At 41.6% G+C, this 19,503-nt stretch overlaps 3 protein-coding genes across 3 annotated transcripts in view; 1 reads left to right on the plus strand and 2 right to left on the minus strand.

Moving 5' to 3' along the window:
- The window catches only part of tprn (taperin), a 37,386-nt gene extending 32,690 nt beyond the window's left edge, over positions 1-4,696 (minus strand). The window contains exon 1 of the mRNA XM_063478888.1: positions 2,445-4,696. Coding sequence (XP_063334958.1) covers positions 2,445-4,520 — 2,076 coding nt within the window. The 5' untranslated portion in view covers positions 4,521-4,696. The remainder of the gene's footprint in view (positions 1-2,444) is intronic.
- A 1,725-nt stretch (positions 4,697-6,421) lies between these two features.
- Positions 6,422-11,110, minus strand: tmem203 (transmembrane protein 203). Its single transcript, XM_063480856.1, has 2 exons — positions 10,988-11,110; positions 6,422-9,265 (listed from the first exon to the last, which is right to left on the minus strand). The coding sequence occupies exon 2, from the start codon at positions 9,089-9,091 to the stop codon at positions 8,675-8,677; it is 417 nt and encodes a 138-aa protein (XP_063336926.1). The 5' UTR covers positions 9,092-9,265; positions 10,988-11,110; the 3' UTR covers positions 6,422-8,674.
- Positions 11,111-11,318: 208 nt separating this feature from the next.
- Positions 11,319-19,144, plus strand: alad (aminolevulinate dehydratase). The gene is made up of 12 exons (XM_063480857.1): positions 11,319-11,425; positions 12,538-12,663; positions 12,758-12,808; positions 14,284-14,380; positions 14,740-14,875; positions 14,963-15,046; positions 15,233-15,321; positions 16,375-16,430; positions 16,529-16,616; positions 16,708-16,794; positions 16,923-17,052; positions 18,679-19,144. The coding sequence occupies exons 2-12, from the start codon at positions 12,545-12,547 to the stop codon at positions 18,735-18,737; spliced, it is 996 nt and encodes a 331-aa protein (XP_063336927.1). The 5' UTR covers positions 11,319-11,425; positions 12,538-12,544; the 3' UTR covers positions 18,738-19,144.
- The last annotated feature ends 359 nt before the right edge of the window (positions 19,145-19,503 follow it).

Consider the following 19,503-nt stretch of genomic DNA (forward strand, 5'->3'; position numbering starts at 1 on the left):
TCAACTGGGCCCTGGTGCAACCCTCCTGTCATCCTCTGTCTGCTCACTGTCTAAAAAAGAAAAAAGAAAAACCTTTGAAGACCAAAACTTAATGAATCATTTATCGTAATAAATCGCATTCTAAGTAAATACAATGGTTTTCATTTCGATTTCTCAAGGCTTTTTATATTGTAAGGTAAAGGGCTTGCGATCATGAAAAGGCCACCCTTGCAATGATCACACGATCCCCTATGAGTATGTGAGGATGGTGGGGAGAAAGAACTCCTTTTAACAGGAAAAGAACCAGGCTCAGGCTGAGGGGTGAGGAGAGATAAGAGAAACAACATCAACAAGTAATGTCATATAAGTAATGACATATAAGCAGATGTAGTCCTCCTCCTGTCTCCTGATCCCAAACTGGGAGCTAGTGCCACAGGAGAAGGGTCTGACACATTCAGCATGGAGGGAATGAAGTGCTTTGTTAGGATAATATGATAGTTTGAGGTCTTTAGGACCAGACTCTTGAACTCTGGATTTAACAGGGAGCCAATATTCTCTTTTACATGACTGCTAATACTTATGATGGCTACGAACATAATTAACCAAGCATGCAGCGTTTATGCTAAAAAACACACGGTAGAGTTGTGAGCTTCAGGTTTCTTGGCCTGCTAGTAAAAGGTAGCTGGATTTACTCACAGAGATTACAGTTCACCGGGTCGAGGAAGCACACCTGCAGGCTGACGTCTGAGATGCTGTAACACTGGCCTACATCGAGGACATGCCAAATGGCTAAAAATATTCAGGGGCTGAAACAGAAACTACAGGCTCTCTTCCCTTCTCCCTTTATTGCAGGTACCTGAGCAACATAAACACCAACACGCTTAACATTACAAAAACTCTGGATGCAGCCTGCAGCACCTTACAAAATTAAATAGAAACATTGCCACAAATGTAATTAAACCCCTAAAACTGTTAAAAACAAGGCAGGACGTTCACCATATACATTAATGTGATATGAACATGCATCCAACATGCTCTGTGCTATGATTTAATTATGATTCATGACCAGGATTGGGAATATCTCAGCTCTTCTTGCAAAAGAAGCAATATATTTGTACCTACAGTGGACAAAAAACTGAGAACAGCTGTTCAGTCAATAAGCTTGGAGGGCCATTTAACCTAATGCCGCACTAACATGCTGTTGTTGGACAGAAGTCCACAGCGTGTTGTTCCAAGTGACTGTGTAAACACACGCTTTTAATCCACTTAAGCCGGCAGCGGGTCAAGTGATGGGCCATTTAAAGGAGCCCAACATGACAAAAACGGTCAGGATAAGGTGAAAACAATCCTCCAAAATAAAACTCAGGTGACCACAGTTTGGTAAGGATGCAAAAGAAACACACACAGGAAAAAAGAAGAAAAAATAAACCCCACACACAGCGGCTCCTGCATTTGTGACGCTCAGCTGCTAAATTTAGATCACATGAAATTTGTGCAAGTCTCCTGGGAAGGCTGCTAGGCATGAGATTGCAAGGCCACAATAATATTAGTACTTCCTGTGTGTTTGATTGATCTATGAAGAGTTCAAACCCCAGAGATTTTCAGCAAACAAGCACACACAGGCAAAATACAACCCGACGTCCTAGAAGGAAAACTAAATAACACCCAAAACATAGATAAAAACCATGATTTTGTTAAAGAATCTCGAGGCTACTGACTGCAAGTCTGCAATGTTATTCCAAAAGAAGATACCCCGCGCATACAGACAGTATTCCCTCTGTACACCATCACAGTAGACTTAAAAAGCAAATGCACACTTTCAGTTTTGATTCGAGGAGTTTAACACAAATGCATTGCATTAACCATTTGGGAATTACAGCCATTTTTTGCACAGTCCCCCACTTAATTTGGACACCTTAATGGCCAGATGAGGCCTGCTCCCTCTTGAATTCAATAGAAATTAGGCACATAAAAGATCTGGAGATGTGATGAGCTTGTATTCAGTAGCTGTTCACTGGACCTCTAAATGTGAGGTCCACAGAGATGTGGATGCAAGTGATAGAGGCTGAAAAAGCAAAATAAACCAAAAATCCACCATAATGCTGCATAATTACACCATGCAAATATTTGTGCACTTAACTGTATGCTCATATACACTTTTTGCAGGTTGCAGCTGATTAAACATCTGTCTTGCATGTGTCAGCAACAGAGGCCATGATTTGATGGTCTCGCAGAGAGGTTACTGTCTCAGTTGTTTGCACAGTGTCAAGCACGGCATCATTGTAATGAAGTAAAGCATTCATGTGTAAGGCAATGTGCTCATAAATAGCCCATATTTGCTTGCTTTTTGCATGCATGTACCCAGGCCTGTTGTAATGCATCATGTAGTGTTAAAGTGCTATAAATCACCAAATATTCACATTTAACAAGCCACAAAAATAATTTAATATATTGTTTCATCTCACCTTTTTGCCCGTGGAGCCAGTCTTGGAGAGGCAGGACTTCGCAAGGGAGAGGTACCCGCCGATGACTTCAATCTCCTCCACAGCAGGGTAGCGCTTCTTCAACAGGGAACCCAGCTGGGCGTAGGGGGCCTGGGGAGGGGTTGACCCCGGAGGGGCTTCACTCGGGGCTTCCTGCTGGGGCTCAGGTGGGCTCAGCTGGGCGTCAGACTCCACCCGACGTTTAGGCACCACAGTGAAGGTGTTCCCCTTTCTCCTCTGCACCAAGGGGCTCGGAACAGGGACACGCTGGGGTGGGGGCTCCACCTCGATGTCGTCAATGTTTGTTACTGGCAGCTGATCCACTGGAGGTTGCACTGGAGGAGAGACTGACTGGGTGGGAGAGAAGGGAGGTGAAGATGGGACAGCTGGAGAAGAGGGGGGTGAAGAGAGGACAGGTGGAGAAGTGGGAGCAGGGGATGGAGATAAAGGTTCAGAGAGAGAAGGAGCAGGACTTGTGGCAACAGTGGGAGGAGATGGTTCAGGTTTGGATGGCCTCTCCACCTCCTTCTCCTCCTCTTTCCTCTTTAACAGGGTGGGGGAGGTTGGCACTCCAGGTTTGGGCACCTCTGCTGCTCTGTGTGAGGGGGAGGACTTGATGGGGCCAGGTGTCACCATGGGGCTGCTTGTTGAAGATGAGGCAGCCAAATGGCGCTTGGGGATCACTGTGAAGGAGTTTCGGGACTGGAGGCGCAGGTTTGCGAGGGCCCGTGCTTGGGTGTCGCCATCAGGAATCTGGGCGAGGTCTGGCTTTGGAGCGGGACGGATTTCAAACTCGTGTGAGGAGCGGGTCACCTTGGATGAGACAGGGCTCAAGGGGGCCTCGGCACGGGCACGGCGGGTCTCCGGAGAGCATGGCACCTTAGGTTTGGGGGGCACCTCAGCGGCCTCCCAGTCTCTTTCCCTGGTGGGCTTGTTTGTCCCCCTGTCCGGCTCATCTCTGGGGGTGACGGCTGCGCTGTGGTGGACTCCACTCTCCTCAAAGCGCTGACGGAAGGAAGACACGGGCTGTGAACGCTGAGGGCTGCCCGGCCCAGAGACAGCAGGCTGTGGCTTTGGTTTGGAAGACCAGGGACCCTGGAAGACAGGCGAAGATGGCTGGCTACTGCCCGGGCTGCTGACCCGTGGACCCGGCCTGGGCTTTGGCACCAGATCTGGCTGCGTCTTGGGCCAGAGTCTTGGCCTACTGCTGGCACTACAATCCAGGTCCAGGAGGTTCTCTGTGCTGTGGGACTTCTTCTGCAGCTTCCCATAGTTGCTGTCAAACTTCTGGAGGATCCGGCTGACCCTACCTTGACCCTCACCTGTATTATAGGGGACCTCCTGATCAGGACGGCCCAGGGTGCTCAGGTTCTCCTCGCTCTTGCTTAACGTGGTGTCATAAATGACGACTTCCTTGGCTCTTATCTCGGTAACAGCACTCCCTCTGCGGTCCAGAAGGTCGTTTAGAGAGCTGTAACTACTCACACCGTTCTGCTGCCATTGGCACTCGCTTTTCACGCCTCCACCTTCCGGAAAGTAATCCGGGTCCGACTCGATGATGATGATGTTCTCCGCTCGGATAGTCCGTATGCCGGGGACACTGCCGTACAGCTCCAGGATGTGCTGGACCGGGCGGGTGGCGTTTTCTTGCTCCTGCCGCCTCCTCCGCTCCTTCTCCAGCTTGATGAATGGGTTCTCCTCCAGCGGCCCAAGGCTCTCCTGCAGCACCAGGCTCTCGTGTCTGCCCTCCTCCCTCGGTGTCGCCGCGGCCGTCGCTTGTGGCTCTTTGTTGTGGGAGAAGTGCTGGGTGGCCGGGGTGATGGTGTAGTTCCGCCCGGTCGCGCCACCACCTCCTCCGTTCACATTCCCCGTTAGTTCGCCGTTTACCCGCTGCGGGCCCGCTCCCCCGGGGCTAGCCTCCGGAGCACAGGTTCCCCCAGCCCCGCCGCCGCCTTTCGCCTTCCTCCTCTCCAGGATTTCTCGCTTCCAGGCCGGCATCCTCGGGCTCTCTTGGCCGCCCTCTTGGCGGAGGACGCGAACCTCTCCTCCGCCGGACATCGCGGAGGGTTGTTACTGGAAGAAATGAGGAGGAGAGTGAGAGGCAGGCAGGCTCCGAGGCGGTCTTGCCGCGGTCCGGTGCGGCTCTTGAAGCTCTATCTCCGGCTGTGACTGTACCTGCAGCAACGATCACCGCACACTCACACACATCCCTTTTTTCTTCTCTCTCTCCTCTCCCTCTGCTGTCACACTGTCTGGCTCCCTTTCTCCCCAAAGGACCCTGAACGCGGCTCCGCCCCCTCCGCGGCAGCCCGAGCGTCTGTGATTGGTATCCGTGTGCTCTGGACACGCCCCCTCCCTCCCGTTTCTATTGTTGACGGAGCAAATTAGGCCTGCCAATCAAAAGTGCTGCGTTCAAGTTCAAGATATTGTTACATTATGTGATTAAATATAGATTTTGTTGCTGTTTAATTACAAAAACGCTGATTAATTTGTAGTTAATCACAACAAAAATGTCGTTTACATAACACAGTAGAATTATAACCACTACACATTATTATTGTTGTTAAAATTGAATTAAAACCCTAATTTACCTTTATTGTATTTACTAAATAGGGAACATTTCTTAAACTTTACCACCTATTATGTCCCAGTAGTGTTCAAAATAATTATTTTTTGTGGTGTTTCCACAGTTTTCATCCCCAGTCTCACTGGATAGTAATCAGGTTATTCTAAATGGTTTTGGTTGGGATGTCGGAGTGTTAGATAGACTTAACCTCGGTTCATTTAGCATTTGCCGGTGATACCACCTGTCGATAATCCGCGTGCAGCGATCAGATGAGCTGGGAAAGAGTCTGCTGCACATGAATCAGCACTAAGAGGGCTATTCTTGGGTACTACAAGAGATTACTGTAGCTCATAAAACATTCATCGCGGGGCAATAATTAAGAAGAGCAGGGCTGAAGAGGGCGAAGAGTGTGCCTTATTTCCCCTTTGAAGCAGGACCGAAAGATGCAGAGAAAAAACTAAACAAAAGAAGGACATAAAGCCTTCATAATATTTGGTATTTTATTTATCTTTATTTTAAAATGGTCAGTTTTCTCTGCAATATGAAGTCCTGCACCTCTAAGAAAACACAACAACCAGGGCTTCCAGCAAAAAGGCATAAAAAGTGTCTTTTGTAAAGTATATCAAGCGTATGCAGCCATAAATACATTTCTTTAATTATTTTTAAATGTATATACATTTTAAACTTAGAAAATCTGCAAACCAGGAATTTTTCCACATTGTTCTGCAGTTCAGCTTCAGAAAGAGATTTTCTATAATTTGCAGAGACCATTCAGGAAACAGTTCCAGCTTTAATCAGGAACACCACACCGAACTGGTATGCAGCCGGATATTATGCTTTTGTTCACCTGTAGAGAAGCCTCCCATATTGTTATCATCAAATCTAATAGAAATAATTTTAAACATTAGAATACGCATTACACTACAGAGCACTAAAGATGTGATGTTTGCTTTAAGGATGGGTTCTCCCTGTGCTTGAGCAGGTTTTCTGTGCTCTAACTTCCTCCTGAAGTCCAAAAGCATCTGATGGAGAGTTAGCTTGATTAGTGATGATTAGTGACCCAGTACCCTGTCACAGCTGGGATAGGCACCCTGTGGCCCTGAATGGGAAGAAAATGGATGATGTATAAACATATCCTAGGATGTAGGTCAGTGTTAACAGCGCCATGGTTAGGTAGATGAAATCCCAATGATTAAAACTGCTTAAGAAAAAACAAAAGTCATACTTGTTTGATTTCTATATGCAGAAAAAATGGCTGCATTTGACTTAATTATGCTGTGAGATAAAAGTTTAGTCCTTTACCCCACGAACTAGCGCCCCATTGTGGACAGAGAGAACACAGACTCAAAACATTTAATGGACAACCATTAAATGTTATTTTATTTACATGTATATACAGATGACAATAAAAAGGTGGCACAGAAAAAAAAGAACATAAATAACATTTTAATTTATTTTTTTTTAAAAAAAGAAAAAAAAATCAACATATACACAGAATTTAACATCAGGATTTACCCTAAAGTGAGGCCTTAAATACATGCACTACACAGACAGCAAAGGACTCAAAATAGACTAAACACATTACATGTTGTCAAAGTAAACAGCAGTTTGTTTGTTTTTTTAGGGATGATGTGTAAAACAATCCCCTCTGAGTCCCGACAGTTTTCACATCCAGCTTTTTATCAAGTCCAAACCACTTCTCTGTGATGGAGTTTGATGAACACACAAGATTAAAATCCTGAACACATTTTTGCTGGCAAGCAGTTTCTCAGTCCAAGGAGGGAAACAGCAATCAATAAAGCTGCAGCAACGTCATGAAAGTTGCTCAAAAAGGTTGCCTGAGGCTTTGCTGCTTTAACATTGAGTGTACGTGTGCATTAGAGCGATACCTCTGGAGTAAATTTTCTACCACTGACTGCTCAGTGCAGATGTGCCACTATGGTCCAAATACAAGCTCTTTCAAATGTATCACAAAACCTGCACACCAAAATATATCCTGCAAGTGTGCTTCTTCTTTAGATTTTTTTTAATAATAACTCAAGCAGGTGAGAAAATTTTCTGTTTATTATGCATGTTAAAGCAATTAGAAATTAACTGCGTGTTTCCTGAAATGTGAAACGCTCATTTTTTATTTTATTTTTTTTGGGGGAGGGAGGTGCCAATGAACCAAAGAAAACAAAAATAAAAATGGTTATGCTTTAAAATCTCTAATGGCAGATGAAGGCTACACCCACACTAACATATTTGTATTTTAAACCAGAAAATGTCCATGTCCAGACCAACATGTTTCACTTGTGCAGTCTGGACAACAACGGGAGAATAATGAGATGATAAGATTTTTATTATTATTATTAATAGTAGTAGTATTTGTTTTTAATGGAAATAGGGATTTTTCTTAATGGTGAAGACTAAGAACTAATGTGTGTGCTTGAGCCAGTGTAAAGATGAAACAAATCTTATGCAAAATACTATGGGGGAAGAACAGCAGTGACAGAGCGTAAAGACAGGCTTGTTTACTTGGAATCACAATAAAGTGGAAGCATAAACTGTCTATAAAAGATAGATGTAGCCACTGTGACTTCACCTGTTGGTTAGTGAAGTTCTGTTATTATGCTTTGAGGTCTGTCACGATACTTGCGTTTTAAGAAGTTTGGATCTGACTGAGAAACAGGAATGCCACAAGCTCACTGGTTAACACATTTCTGACCCAATAATGACCAAAGATTAGAAAATTACCTTTATGTTGTATTTATTAAGACCTGTAACTACCAATTTAACAAATAAATGCATGCGTCACAGGGCAAGGGAGTCAAGTGATTGTTCCCACAGGCTTTTATATAATTAGAAGTCATTTTGAAACCAAAAGGAATTGCCCCCTGGTGGCAGATTTAAGGCACTTTAGCACTAGCTTCACTTTTGTTTTTTTTAAGACCCAGAAGCTACATTCATCTTTTATATGTTTTTTTCCTGTGGGTAGAACTGATGTTGAAAGTAACTTGTGGGATTTGTGATAAAGTGAAACATCTGAGAAAGCCTTGGCAACAGCTAAAAATTAAGTCATACTTTTCACAAACATAAAGAATGCAATCATAAATGGTATCCAAGTCGAGCTACAGTGTTTTCACTTCCTTTTTGTGGCCCTATGAGAAACGTTAGTGTCTGCATCAGCATTTTCAGAAGTTTCGGTTTCTGCCCGTCCAGACTACAACACAAAATCTTGACATACAGGCAGCAGAGGACTTTGCCCCAACAATATCATCCTGAAGTCTTTATCCCGTGTACTCCGTATTTATTTCCTGTATTTCTTTCCCCTCTCATTTCTATGCTAATTGTATTACATTTTATTCACTGGGCTTTTAGATTTTATTTCACTTTTTTATTAACTGTGCTGCTTTTGTGGATTTCTTCTTTTTTTGTCTCATTATAATGTATCTATTTTAATAGGCTATTCAACACATGTTAGTTGTATTTAATGTTTTGTACACAGGAGTGGATAAAATATACGAGGGCAGTCTCGCATATTTTAGGGGTCTTTAAATGCTGGAGTAGTGCGAACATTTTAAAATGTAAACCTATTAGTGTGGATGTACCCAAAGCTGCTTTCTGCTTCTATGTTGACAGTTAGATGAAACACTTCAGCTCCTCCTCAGTTGACACGGCACGCTCGTATCATGAGCAGCTGCAGGAGGATGAAAAGCGGCGAGACGATGAGGCCGAACCACAGGTCTTTGGCTTGCTCCTGCTGGGCCAGCTTCTGGCACAGCAGAACTTCACACACCAGCTTCAGGCTGAGCACCGTTAGTACCCAGAGGAGCCGCAGCACCGCCAGGCGCTTCTCGTTATCCTGGTAAAGCCGGATGGACACGATGGCAGTGAAGTATGTGCTGAGGCCGTCTGCAGCAAACAGTGGGACGAACACCAGCCACCAGCTTAGCCCGTTGGTGAACTTGTCGACTTGCAGGGCGACCAACATGCTGAAGACCATCAGAGCCAGCAGGTGGAGGAAGAGTTCAAAGGTAGCGAAGCCCAGCCACTGGACCAGCTCTCTAAGGGAGAACAGCATGGCGAAGGACGTTGGGGACGGAGTGACTGAGGACGGCCAAGTCACACACAGGGCAGCCCTGGATGCAGGTCAAAGTACTCCAGGGTGAGGGTGGCAGAGGGCTGATTATCCCAGGGCAGGAGTGGTTAGGTGGTGGAGAGGTGTCACACTGTAGGCTACATCTTCAGATCCACCCTGGGAACGACAATAGAAGTGAAAAAGCTAATGATGATCATAGCTTTGTCATTAAATTAGTTTACCACCTTATTTTTAAACATTTGTTTACATTTTACAAACTATGCAATCTCAACTCTTAGCCACAGTGTTGGCACAGTTTTTAATTTGTTACAGACATATAGTACTGTGCAAAAGTCTGGAGCCACCCCTCATTCCTTTATATTTTGTTTTAAGGATGTCATTTTCTTCTAGTGGTCAAGAGCAACACCACTCCAGGTCTTTCAAAGTTTTCATTTGGATATTGGTTGCTTTTTCCATTTTCAAACCTTGTACCTGGCCATTTTCAGAGGAATGCTTTTTGTTTTAATGATAAGCCACTCACACACTGATCTAACCTCACCTAATCCTAACTAAGGATGAACTGGTGAGCCTACACATAAGTTAAAATAAGAATTTTAACTTTCATCTTTCAAAAAAAAACAAACAAAAACAAAACAAGACCCGACAACAACACAAAATTTGACAAGTTCAAAATTGTATTTTGGCACCCACGAGTTGATTCCCAAATTATCCAAAAAACCTGGCAAATCTTGGCATCCTGTGCAGTGATAAAAAAAAATAAAAATTTTTAAAAATCGAAAGAAATCTGGACAAGTGACGCAGTCGCAGGCCTAAAAAGCGATCTACAGCAGATGAACAGTATCTGTAAGTAATTCCCTTAAGAGGAATTTTTTTTTTTTTACCAAATACCTGACACATTTGGCCCTTCATTTGATGCATATATTACTTGCTGCCTAATATACACACACCGTATTTCCATTTGTGTTTGCACATTTTTCAATTAACTGGTGCATTTTAAAATGTAAAGAAATGAGGGGTGGCTCGAGATTTTTGCACAGTACTGTAGCTGCACTTAAAGAAACATGCTTAAGAGAGTTCAGAGTGTGTTGAAGAATAAAAGGTGGTCACACCAAATACTGACTGTTCCAAAATACTTCTCTCTCTGTATACATACTTTGTATTTCCATGTAGCTTCATTTCAATATATCCCTGAATGAATTTATTAGAAATAAACCCTTTCGTGTATTTCAAAACATACTGTGCTTCACTCATCAAAACTGATAACAGGATCACCCAGCACAGTTGAACAAGCAGATTTGTATTATTTTGGAACTTTTACTTATTTATCCTCCACGCACACACACTCATATTTTTAAAAATGTGTAATTATGATTATTCAGCAATAGTAGCGTTAATAAGATATGATTTTCTTTTTTAACTATTTTTTTGTGTATGCATTGTTTTATTGTCATTTATTGATTTTACAATGTGTTTTAAATATATTTTTTTTAAAGTGTACATGATTTTTTTATTACACTTTACTGTTTACTCGTAGACTTTTTTGAATGCTCAGGGCCCTCAAAAAACCCCATATTTTATAGATACAAGGCTGTTGATTAAACGTCACTGACGTCCACTCCCTCCTGATTTCCAGACCTTGACAGCTCCATAACTATTCTTATTAATCTCAGCCCTACCGCCCTGAGTGAGGTAAACACATCTGATGCGAGAGTAACTGCAAAAAATAGCGTTTAATACAGAGAATCCAGCGGCAATCACGAAGATAGCTTCAATTTAAGCTAATAGCCAGTCAGCTAGAAATGATACTGAGCTTCTAATTACTAACAGTGCGCTTGTTTACATACACAAGACGTGTTTCAGTATAACACTTTTATTTACCTTAGAAACAGATGCGAGTCTTCTTCTTCATCACACTAGATGTCTGAAATTTTAGAAACCACCGAGGCTAACAAGCTGTTAGCATTGTACCTTCTGCTATTTTCTTGCTGCTGAGAGATATCGCGAGAACACTACCCCCACCCCCCAGGCTGGTACGGTGGCCCTTAAAGGCTAATTTGTTTGTTTTTTTGCGTTTATTTATATATTGTTGAAAAATGTCCAAAGATATATCAGACTGTTACAGATACATGAATAATAATTATTTGTATTATTTTTTGTCTAAAAAATTAAAAGTATAATTATAATAGACAACCTTATTACAAGCAGAACTGCAGTCGATAGGTGGCGATAGCATAAAACTAAAATCGACACCACCGAAGAAGGACACAATGTCAGTTGACTTCAGTACGGAGACGTGATAAGCTGTTGTCTTGAGAGGTGAGTTTATTGGAGTATTTTAACGTCTGCTCTTTTTTCATGTCTTTTAAAACAACTATAACATATTTATGACATTAGCTGCGGTTAGCGTTGATTTCTGTAGTTACCCAGTCAGTAAAAACTATATTTTCTAACTAAACGTGAGGAAGAGAGTACCTGCTCAATGAAAAGCTTGAATTAAAGTTCAGAGAAGAATGACGTCTCATTTAAAGTGCGTTTTTGGCCTTTGCGGTTCTCACTTTGATCATAAACAAGGTTAGAAAATATTTAGTAACTGTGTTAAGATGCCACTATGCGCTTCCTACTGTGGAGTTATTCTTTCTGAAATCATTACATTTTTACATCCTAGATTTTCCTAAAATTTTGTGGTCCAAAGTTTGCACATAAATAATACTTGCTGTGAAATTTTAGCTTCATATATCAATATCAGTTTGTTTTTTTTCTTTCTTTCTTTCTTTCTTTCTTTCTTTCTTTTTTTTTTAAAGACCTGTACCGCCCAAAATGAAAACCTCTACTTACATTTTTGATTGAGCAAACATGATAATTTTATGTTTTGTGGTACAATTTATCAGTAGATGATCTGAAGAAACAAAATTCTGGAGTTTCTTCATAGTACTCTTATTATAAGACGATAATTTTGGAAAATGTCATTTTTCATTTTAGACCCCATTTCCAGACCTACTGCCTAGGAGGGGTCTTATAATTCAGGTTAAGTTAGAAATATACTAAGAAGAATTAAACATTCAAAAGGCACACATCTATTTTTTGAATATATAACAATAAATGTAATAAAACGATTAAGAGTAATGAAAAAGGGATTATTGGCTCATTTCTTGTAGGTAGTCCTGCCAGGCCAAGTCCACATGGCACAGTTACAAGACCGTAACATAACCCTAAGATCTTGTGGTGAAAAGCTGGTTCAGTCTATTAAGATAACATTTCGGAGGCAGCTGTGGCTTGTTGACTCTGCAGTTGGATTGAGCCGAGCTGCTGTTTGAAGAAGCAGCTCCATGCATGCTTGATCAGTGTTAACGGTCACCGAGCTGATGGGCAAATGTGTGACAGAGGGGGAATATTTTGGATCTTTGTCACTGATGGTTTCCCTGTTTCAGTGTAAAGATGCAGACGCCTGCAGAATCAATCCTCCACAGTGGCTACTTCCACCCAACCCTACGATACTGGCAGACCTGCATTGCCGATTTAAGACCTGACAATCTTATCTACCCAATCTTTGTTACGTAAGTCTTAAAATGACTTGGGGTTGACCAGAAGAAGTTTAGGTCAGTACATTCAAATCTTCTCACTCTTGTTATGTGGCCTTCTTTGCTACAGAGATGGTGCAGATGCAGTAGAGCCCATCGGCAGCCTGCCGGGACAGGCCAGGTAAGGTCCACAGCCATCAATAGCATCAAGTCGTCACAGCTGCAGCACCCACTTTCAGAACAGCTTAAAAACCTATTGAAAAAAGAATAATTACATTATAGAAGTGTTCATTTTAACAAAAATCACATGGGGTATGGTGTCACCCTGCAGTTGTGAAACCACTGAGGGTGTCGTCTCCAGATAAAAATAGTCAGGAAGGGCGGACCCAGAGCCAAACTCTGGACCTGGACCGAGATAAGACGAGAATCGTTAGACCTGTACCTCCCAAAATGAAAACCTCTACTTACATTTTTTGGAGCGTCTTGGTAACAAGACATAGAAATGGAAAATTTATTAAAATATCTATTTACCATGTAAATATTAATGTTTGCATATATACAGAATGTAATGAAATTCATTCTGGTTTCTAGTGTGTAATTGGTGTGTCATTTGGGTTCCATGAAACCCAAATGACACACCAGATGACAAACACCAATTAGTTAAACTGCAGGAATGACGTGTTGATGACATAATGTCTTGGATGATCTCTAATTTCCTGCTTCTAAATTCAGATAAAACTGAGGTTTTTGTACTGGGCCCTTAAAAAAAAAAAAATAAAAATTCAGAAACATCATGTCAAACCAGATACATCAGATGGCATGACCTTGGCCTCGAGTAACACTGTGTAGTCTTGGAGTCATTTTTGACCACAATATTTCCTTCAGTGTGCGTATTAAGCATCTATGTAGGACTGCTTTCTTGCATTTGTGCAATATCTCTAAAATTAGAAACCTCCTGTCTCAGAAATGAGTTCACACGTTTATTACTTCTAGTCTGGACTGTCGTAATTCATTACCGGGCTGTCCTAAAAACTCCTTGAAGGCTTCAGTTGAACCAAATATACAATTCCTTTTGTGCATGAAACTAAGAACCAATTCAAGTCACACTGATGAATCCCATGAAAACATTCCTGTACCCTGTGAGAATGTTGTGAGTAGAGATGCTATGTACATCACTCACAGAAGCTAAACCAGACTTTAAGCAATCCTATATTTACCACTGTGGAATAAATGGCAAAGGTGATGGTAAAAGTTTTGATTTTAAAAAGCATAAAAGTTAATTTTGGGACAAACTTTTTAAACATGTTCATCAGATTTCATTTATATCTCTCATTGACGCATTGAAACTGAAATTATTTCAGATAATGCTACAAACTAACTCCCAAAGATGAGCACTGAATTGCAAGAGCTTTAGCTAAACATGAATCATAGTCATCATTTTTTTTTTTAAATATTTTATTTTTTGTTTTTAAATTAAACACAACATGCTTATACAGATTCAACTGAGGACAATTACTACATTTAGCCTTTGTGGCTAAATAGTCAATATAATAGTCATTTTTCTTCTATATGTTGTACTTTTTTTCAGGACGTGAATTGGCCTCCTGCAGAAACCTCACTAACAAAAAGCTTTTGTCATTATATTTGTACCTGCAGATATGGAGTGAACAAGCTGGAGGGAATGTTGCGTCCACTTGTGGATAACGGCTTGAAGTGTGTGCTGATTTTTGGTGTCCCGGCTAAAATAGCAAAGGTATGAAGAGCTAAAAACCTCCAGGTAGACTTTTTAAGTCATTTGTTAAAAGTTCATCAGTGAACAGAGACATGACTCGTCTTGTGCTGTGTTCTAGTGTGCTCAGTCTTTTAAATTAGATTTAAAGCTACAGTACGAGGCTATTATTGTGTATTCATTCAGTTTCTGTTGGAAATGATTAGACTGGATTCACTTCGCTGATATTTTGTGCCTGAATGGGAGCAAATTCCTGAAGCCAGAAGCTTTCTGGAAAGCCTGACATCCTGCTATAGCTGGTTGTTACTGCCCGAGGATTTGTACTGGCACGACTCAGTTCCCTCACACTTGGACTCGCTGATCTCTCATGCTTCCTCCTTCAGGATGAGAGGGGTTCAGGCGCCGACACCGACGATACACCGGCGGTACTGGCAGTGAAGAAAATCCGATCTTTGTTCCCGGAGCTGCTGGTGGCGTGTGATGTCTGTCTGTGTCCCTACACGTCACACGGACACTGTGGTCAGTGGCTTGTCCTCGTAAAGCAGCCTAAAAAAGTTCATATATTTGTGTTGTCATATTATTATTATTTGTTATTTTTCTTGGCAGGCATCCTGAATGATGATGGCACACTGAACAATGATGCCAGCTGTCTGCGTTTGGCTGAAGTAGCGCTGGCGTACGCTCGTGCTGGTAATTCTTTACTTTGTTTTTTCACGATTGTGCTTGTTTTATTAGTGTGACAAACTGGAGGAAGCCTCCTCTCCTTTCCTCTTTTTTTAAAAATTTTATTAATGTAAGGCAAAGTTAAAGCCACACTACACTAGACTACATTTGGTGCACTAATCATCGCGTTGTCTGTCGTATGTTGCTCTGCAGGTTGTCACATCATCGCTCCCTCTGATATGATGGATGGAAGAGTTAGAGCCATAAAACAAGCACTGATTTCCAATGGTTTGGGAAATAAGGTAAATGTACAGGGACTTATATTAGTATTTAAATGCAACTCAGAATCCTGCGACCTAGTCTCATAGTGTGGCTCATCAAAGTATAACCATTCGCCTGTGATCCTACCTTTTACTATTGGGAAAGAATGTGGAAAATGCTAAAAACTGAGAATGATGTTCCCTCCAGAGAATTTCAGAACGGATTTATTCTCCAGGAATAATTCAAGACTCATCAGACCAGGCAACATTCTTCTTCTATTGTCCAATTTTGATGAACCCGTGGAAACTGTAGCCTCAGTACGGTCTTCTGCTGCTATTGTGCAGAGATGCTCTTCTGCATAACAAATAGTTATTTTTAGTCATTCTTATCAGCTGCAGGAGTGGGTGTTACACTCATGATACACAGACAGTGACTGGTAATTGGATTATGTCATTGTTATTTTTATATGGTGTTAATTTTGGCAGCAAATTGTGATTCAGATTTAGTCAGCGCCTTTTAGTCATTATTTAGGCATCTAAATTCTTTTAGTTTTAGTTGACTAAATATCATATGATTTATAGTAGACTACATCCAAAAATTGAATGTTAAAGTTTGTTTACCAGAGAGGGTTGCTCCACATGGTTTACCGAGAGTCTTATTTTCCTTGACATCAAATCAAAATGTGTCCATACTTCTACTCTTCTCTTCCTCCCAAGCGTTGACATTTTGTCATGTTTCCATGTGGAACGGGGAGCATGGGAATTCCCACCCTGTTTGTCAGGAGCTGATCACATTGTGCGCGTCTGACCTTTCTGCACAATGAGATTACTTCTGATTGGATCACTTCCAAACTCGTCCCGCCTTCCTACACATCTTAATTAGTTCTGATTGGCTCTCGTCTCTCCAGACCGTTTTCATCCTGTTTTTATTCATTTACGAAATTGTCAATACTCTTCATCAGTTTTTGTCCCCGTGCATCAGTTTTTATGTCATCAGGGGGGATAAAGGTTCTTGACAAAAACTGTAATAAAATAAAATCTTCTTGACTTTTTGTGTTTGGTTTTTTTTGTTTTTTGTTTCTTCTTTGTTTTCAGGTTTCAGTGCTGAGCTACAGTGCAAAGTTTGCTTCTTGCTATTATGGTCCCTTCAGGTAAGTGAACTCTAAACTCCATTGTTAACAGATCAATCAAGGGGCACTTTGAAGTGAGAAGAGGCCTAAGCCCCACCCCTTGCTGTGTTCATATACAGGGATGCCGCACAGTCGAAGCCTGCATTCGGGGACAGACGCTGCTATCAGCTGCCTCCTGGCGCGCGAGGGCTCGCCATCAGAGCTGTGGTAAATCATTTGTGGAAATGTCTGTTTGGCAAAAAAAAGTTTTACGCTCAAACACTTGTTGGGGATCCTGAGCTGTTGGTCTGTGCTGCAGGAGCGAGATGTGAGAGAAGGTGCGGACATGCTGATGGTGAAGCCGGGTCTGCCATATCTGGACATCATGAGGGAAGTCAAAGACAAGGTGAGCAGCTATATTTCATGTACCAGTCCAGTGAGGGTGGGAGAATTCAAATAAAGCATACTTAAAATTCCTTCAGGTAATTAGCAACACTTTAAAATATTAAATGTTCTTTGGTTTCCTCCCCTCAGTTCCCCACTCACCCCTTGGCAGTGTACAATGTGTCTGGGGAGTTTGCTATGATATGGCATGGCGCGCAGGCTGGAGCGTTTGACTTGAAAGCGGCTGTGATGGAGGCCATGACAGCGTTCCGCAGGGCAGGTGAGACCCTCTGACAGCGTTTAATTACCTCAAAGAAAACCTCTTAATGTGCAGAACACTGCGCTTTTAAAGCCCCAGTCTGATGTTACAGGTGTTATTTTGAACCTCTGTTTATGTTTTATTTTTTCAGACAACAGTTGATGCAGTTAGGCTAGTAAGTGTTTCGGCAATGACACTAATTTACCTGTTTATTTTTTCCTTTGTACTCCACCACAGTGGATTTCAAATCAGCCCATCCAGATGTGCCTGAAGTACAGACTTTCAGCTTTATTTCAAGGGATTTAATGATAGTGTTGGATTATTGGTTTAGAAATTAGATTCATCCATTGTGTCACTGTCCAAATAGTTATGGACCTGACTGTATAACCCAGGGTGTGAACAACTAAATACGTAAACAGATTTCTGATTTTTTTTTTTCTTGTCCTGTGGAGGAACTGTCTGCAACGTGTCACCTCTCTTTTAACACTCCTCACAAAACCAGACAAGACAGGAGTCAACTTTTGGTCTCTTTACTTTGTACCCCTCAGCTGTAAAAGGTATATGGAGTGTTGAGCAATGTGAACACCAAAGTTTGTGAAGTGTGTGACATAAGACTTTCAGATTGATACCATAGGAGTATCTACTAGGAGGCCACTGCCAGTATTTTTTACTTTTAGAGTCATTAAATCTGTGAATACCCTTAAATGACAGCTGTTTTTTACCCCAGAGCAAAAATAAGAAGCTGGCGATCTCTGTACAGTTTGTAGGGATCTCAGGAACGTTTAACATTCACCATCTTGTAAAATATGATCACAAGCTGCTCTGAATCATTTTTCTTTCATTTAGCTAGCTGCTTACTTTTCACGTTGATGCAGTCTGTGGTGAAAGGGACCAGGATGAGTCCACAGCAGTCAGCTGAATTAAGAGGAAGCTAAAGTAAAAGCAGAATACAGTTAACACATTTAGCTTGTTGCAGTCTTTGAATTTCTTGTAAACTGGTAAAGACTGACAGCATCCATCCTGTCTCTCTCTAGCAGCAGTACCTGCAGCATTCAGGGGTGAGTCTAGAGGGAGGCACAGAAGTTACACTGCTACATGTATTTTAAAGCTTTATTTACTTTTCTTCATCCATTACCTGCTGCTTATTTGGGTCCTTTCATTGGTACAGCACTCTAAGCATAGAGGTAGTGGCTGGGAATCTATCTCTTCCACCCAACCCGGGGTGGATGCTTGAAGACACCCCACGTTGTAGCTTGGGCCTGGCTGTGCTCAGCCTTAAAGTGTGAGGTTGGCCCACCACCTGCAGGAGGAGCTGTAGGGTCTGATGCAGTGTGGTCCAATCCCCAGTTACCAATATAAAGCGCCTTGAGGTGACTGTTGTTGTGATTTGGCGCTATATAAATAAAATTGAAATGAATTAATATACATTTTTATATTAGAAAATATACATCTAATAATATACTATTCTTGTAGATTAGGCTAGCAGTAATTAAATCTGCTTTCTTGTGGGTCAGTAACAATCTGGTCTTCTGGTCTGGGCCCAAGTGAGGGGAAAATTACATCCAGTTTCTATGTAGCTTTAAGTAAGTGTTAGTTCTGCTCTGGATTTGGCTGATATTAATAGCTTCTCCTTGCTCTTTGATGTAGGCGCTGACATCATCATCACCTACTACACACCTCAGCTGCTCACCTGGCTGAAGGAGTGAAGAGAGATGATCTGGACCAGAACAGAGGTGGACCAACTGACAGGGCATGTTCGCTAAAAACCCCTTTAAGGGGGAAAAATGAATAAAATCCACAAACTGTGATCCGTTTTGGGCCTTTTTCTAATGTTTATGGTCAGTTTCATGATAGCAACTCAAATGGCAAACTGCACATGTATCCACTGATTATTTTTAAAGCGAGTTCAGTATCATATATACCTGTCTGAGCTTATCAGGGGCTGATATGGAGCCGAACGCTGAGAGTGTAAAAGCAGATTTTTCATTGTGACTTCTGGGTGTGTAGGATCAGTGTTAAATAAAGTCAGTTATCTCTACTAACCGTATATCTGTATGAATCATCCTAAAATGTCTGATATATGTGAAGTATTACCAGAGAAAATAAAGTCATTCACTCGAATCTGTAACTGTGTGTATTATTATTTTTAGTCTTGTGTTTGTTTTTTCCTGCTATGATTACACAAGTGATATGATTGCACCACTACTCTCATTACATAGGTACTTCATTACATAAGTAATCTGATTACATGAGTACTCTGATTATAGTATTACTCTGATTACCCAGGTACTCTGATTATACAAGTAATCTGATTGCATTCCCACATTGCTGTGACTAAAAAGTTTGGTTGTAATCAGAGTACTGTTACCAATGTAATCAAACAAATGGTGTAATCAAATTACTCGGGTAATCAGTGTACTTGGGTAATCAGAGTAATACTCTAATCACAGTACTCGGTAATCAGATTATTTA

The sequence above is a fragment of the Pelmatolapia mariae genome, linkage group LG7, assembly GCF_036321145.2.
Source record: "Pelmatolapia mariae isolate MD_Pm_ZW linkage group LG7, Pm_UMD_F_2, whole genome shotgun sequence".
NCBI lineage: Eukaryota > Metazoa > Chordata > Actinopteri > Cichliformes > Cichlidae > Pelmatolapia > Pelmatolapia mariae.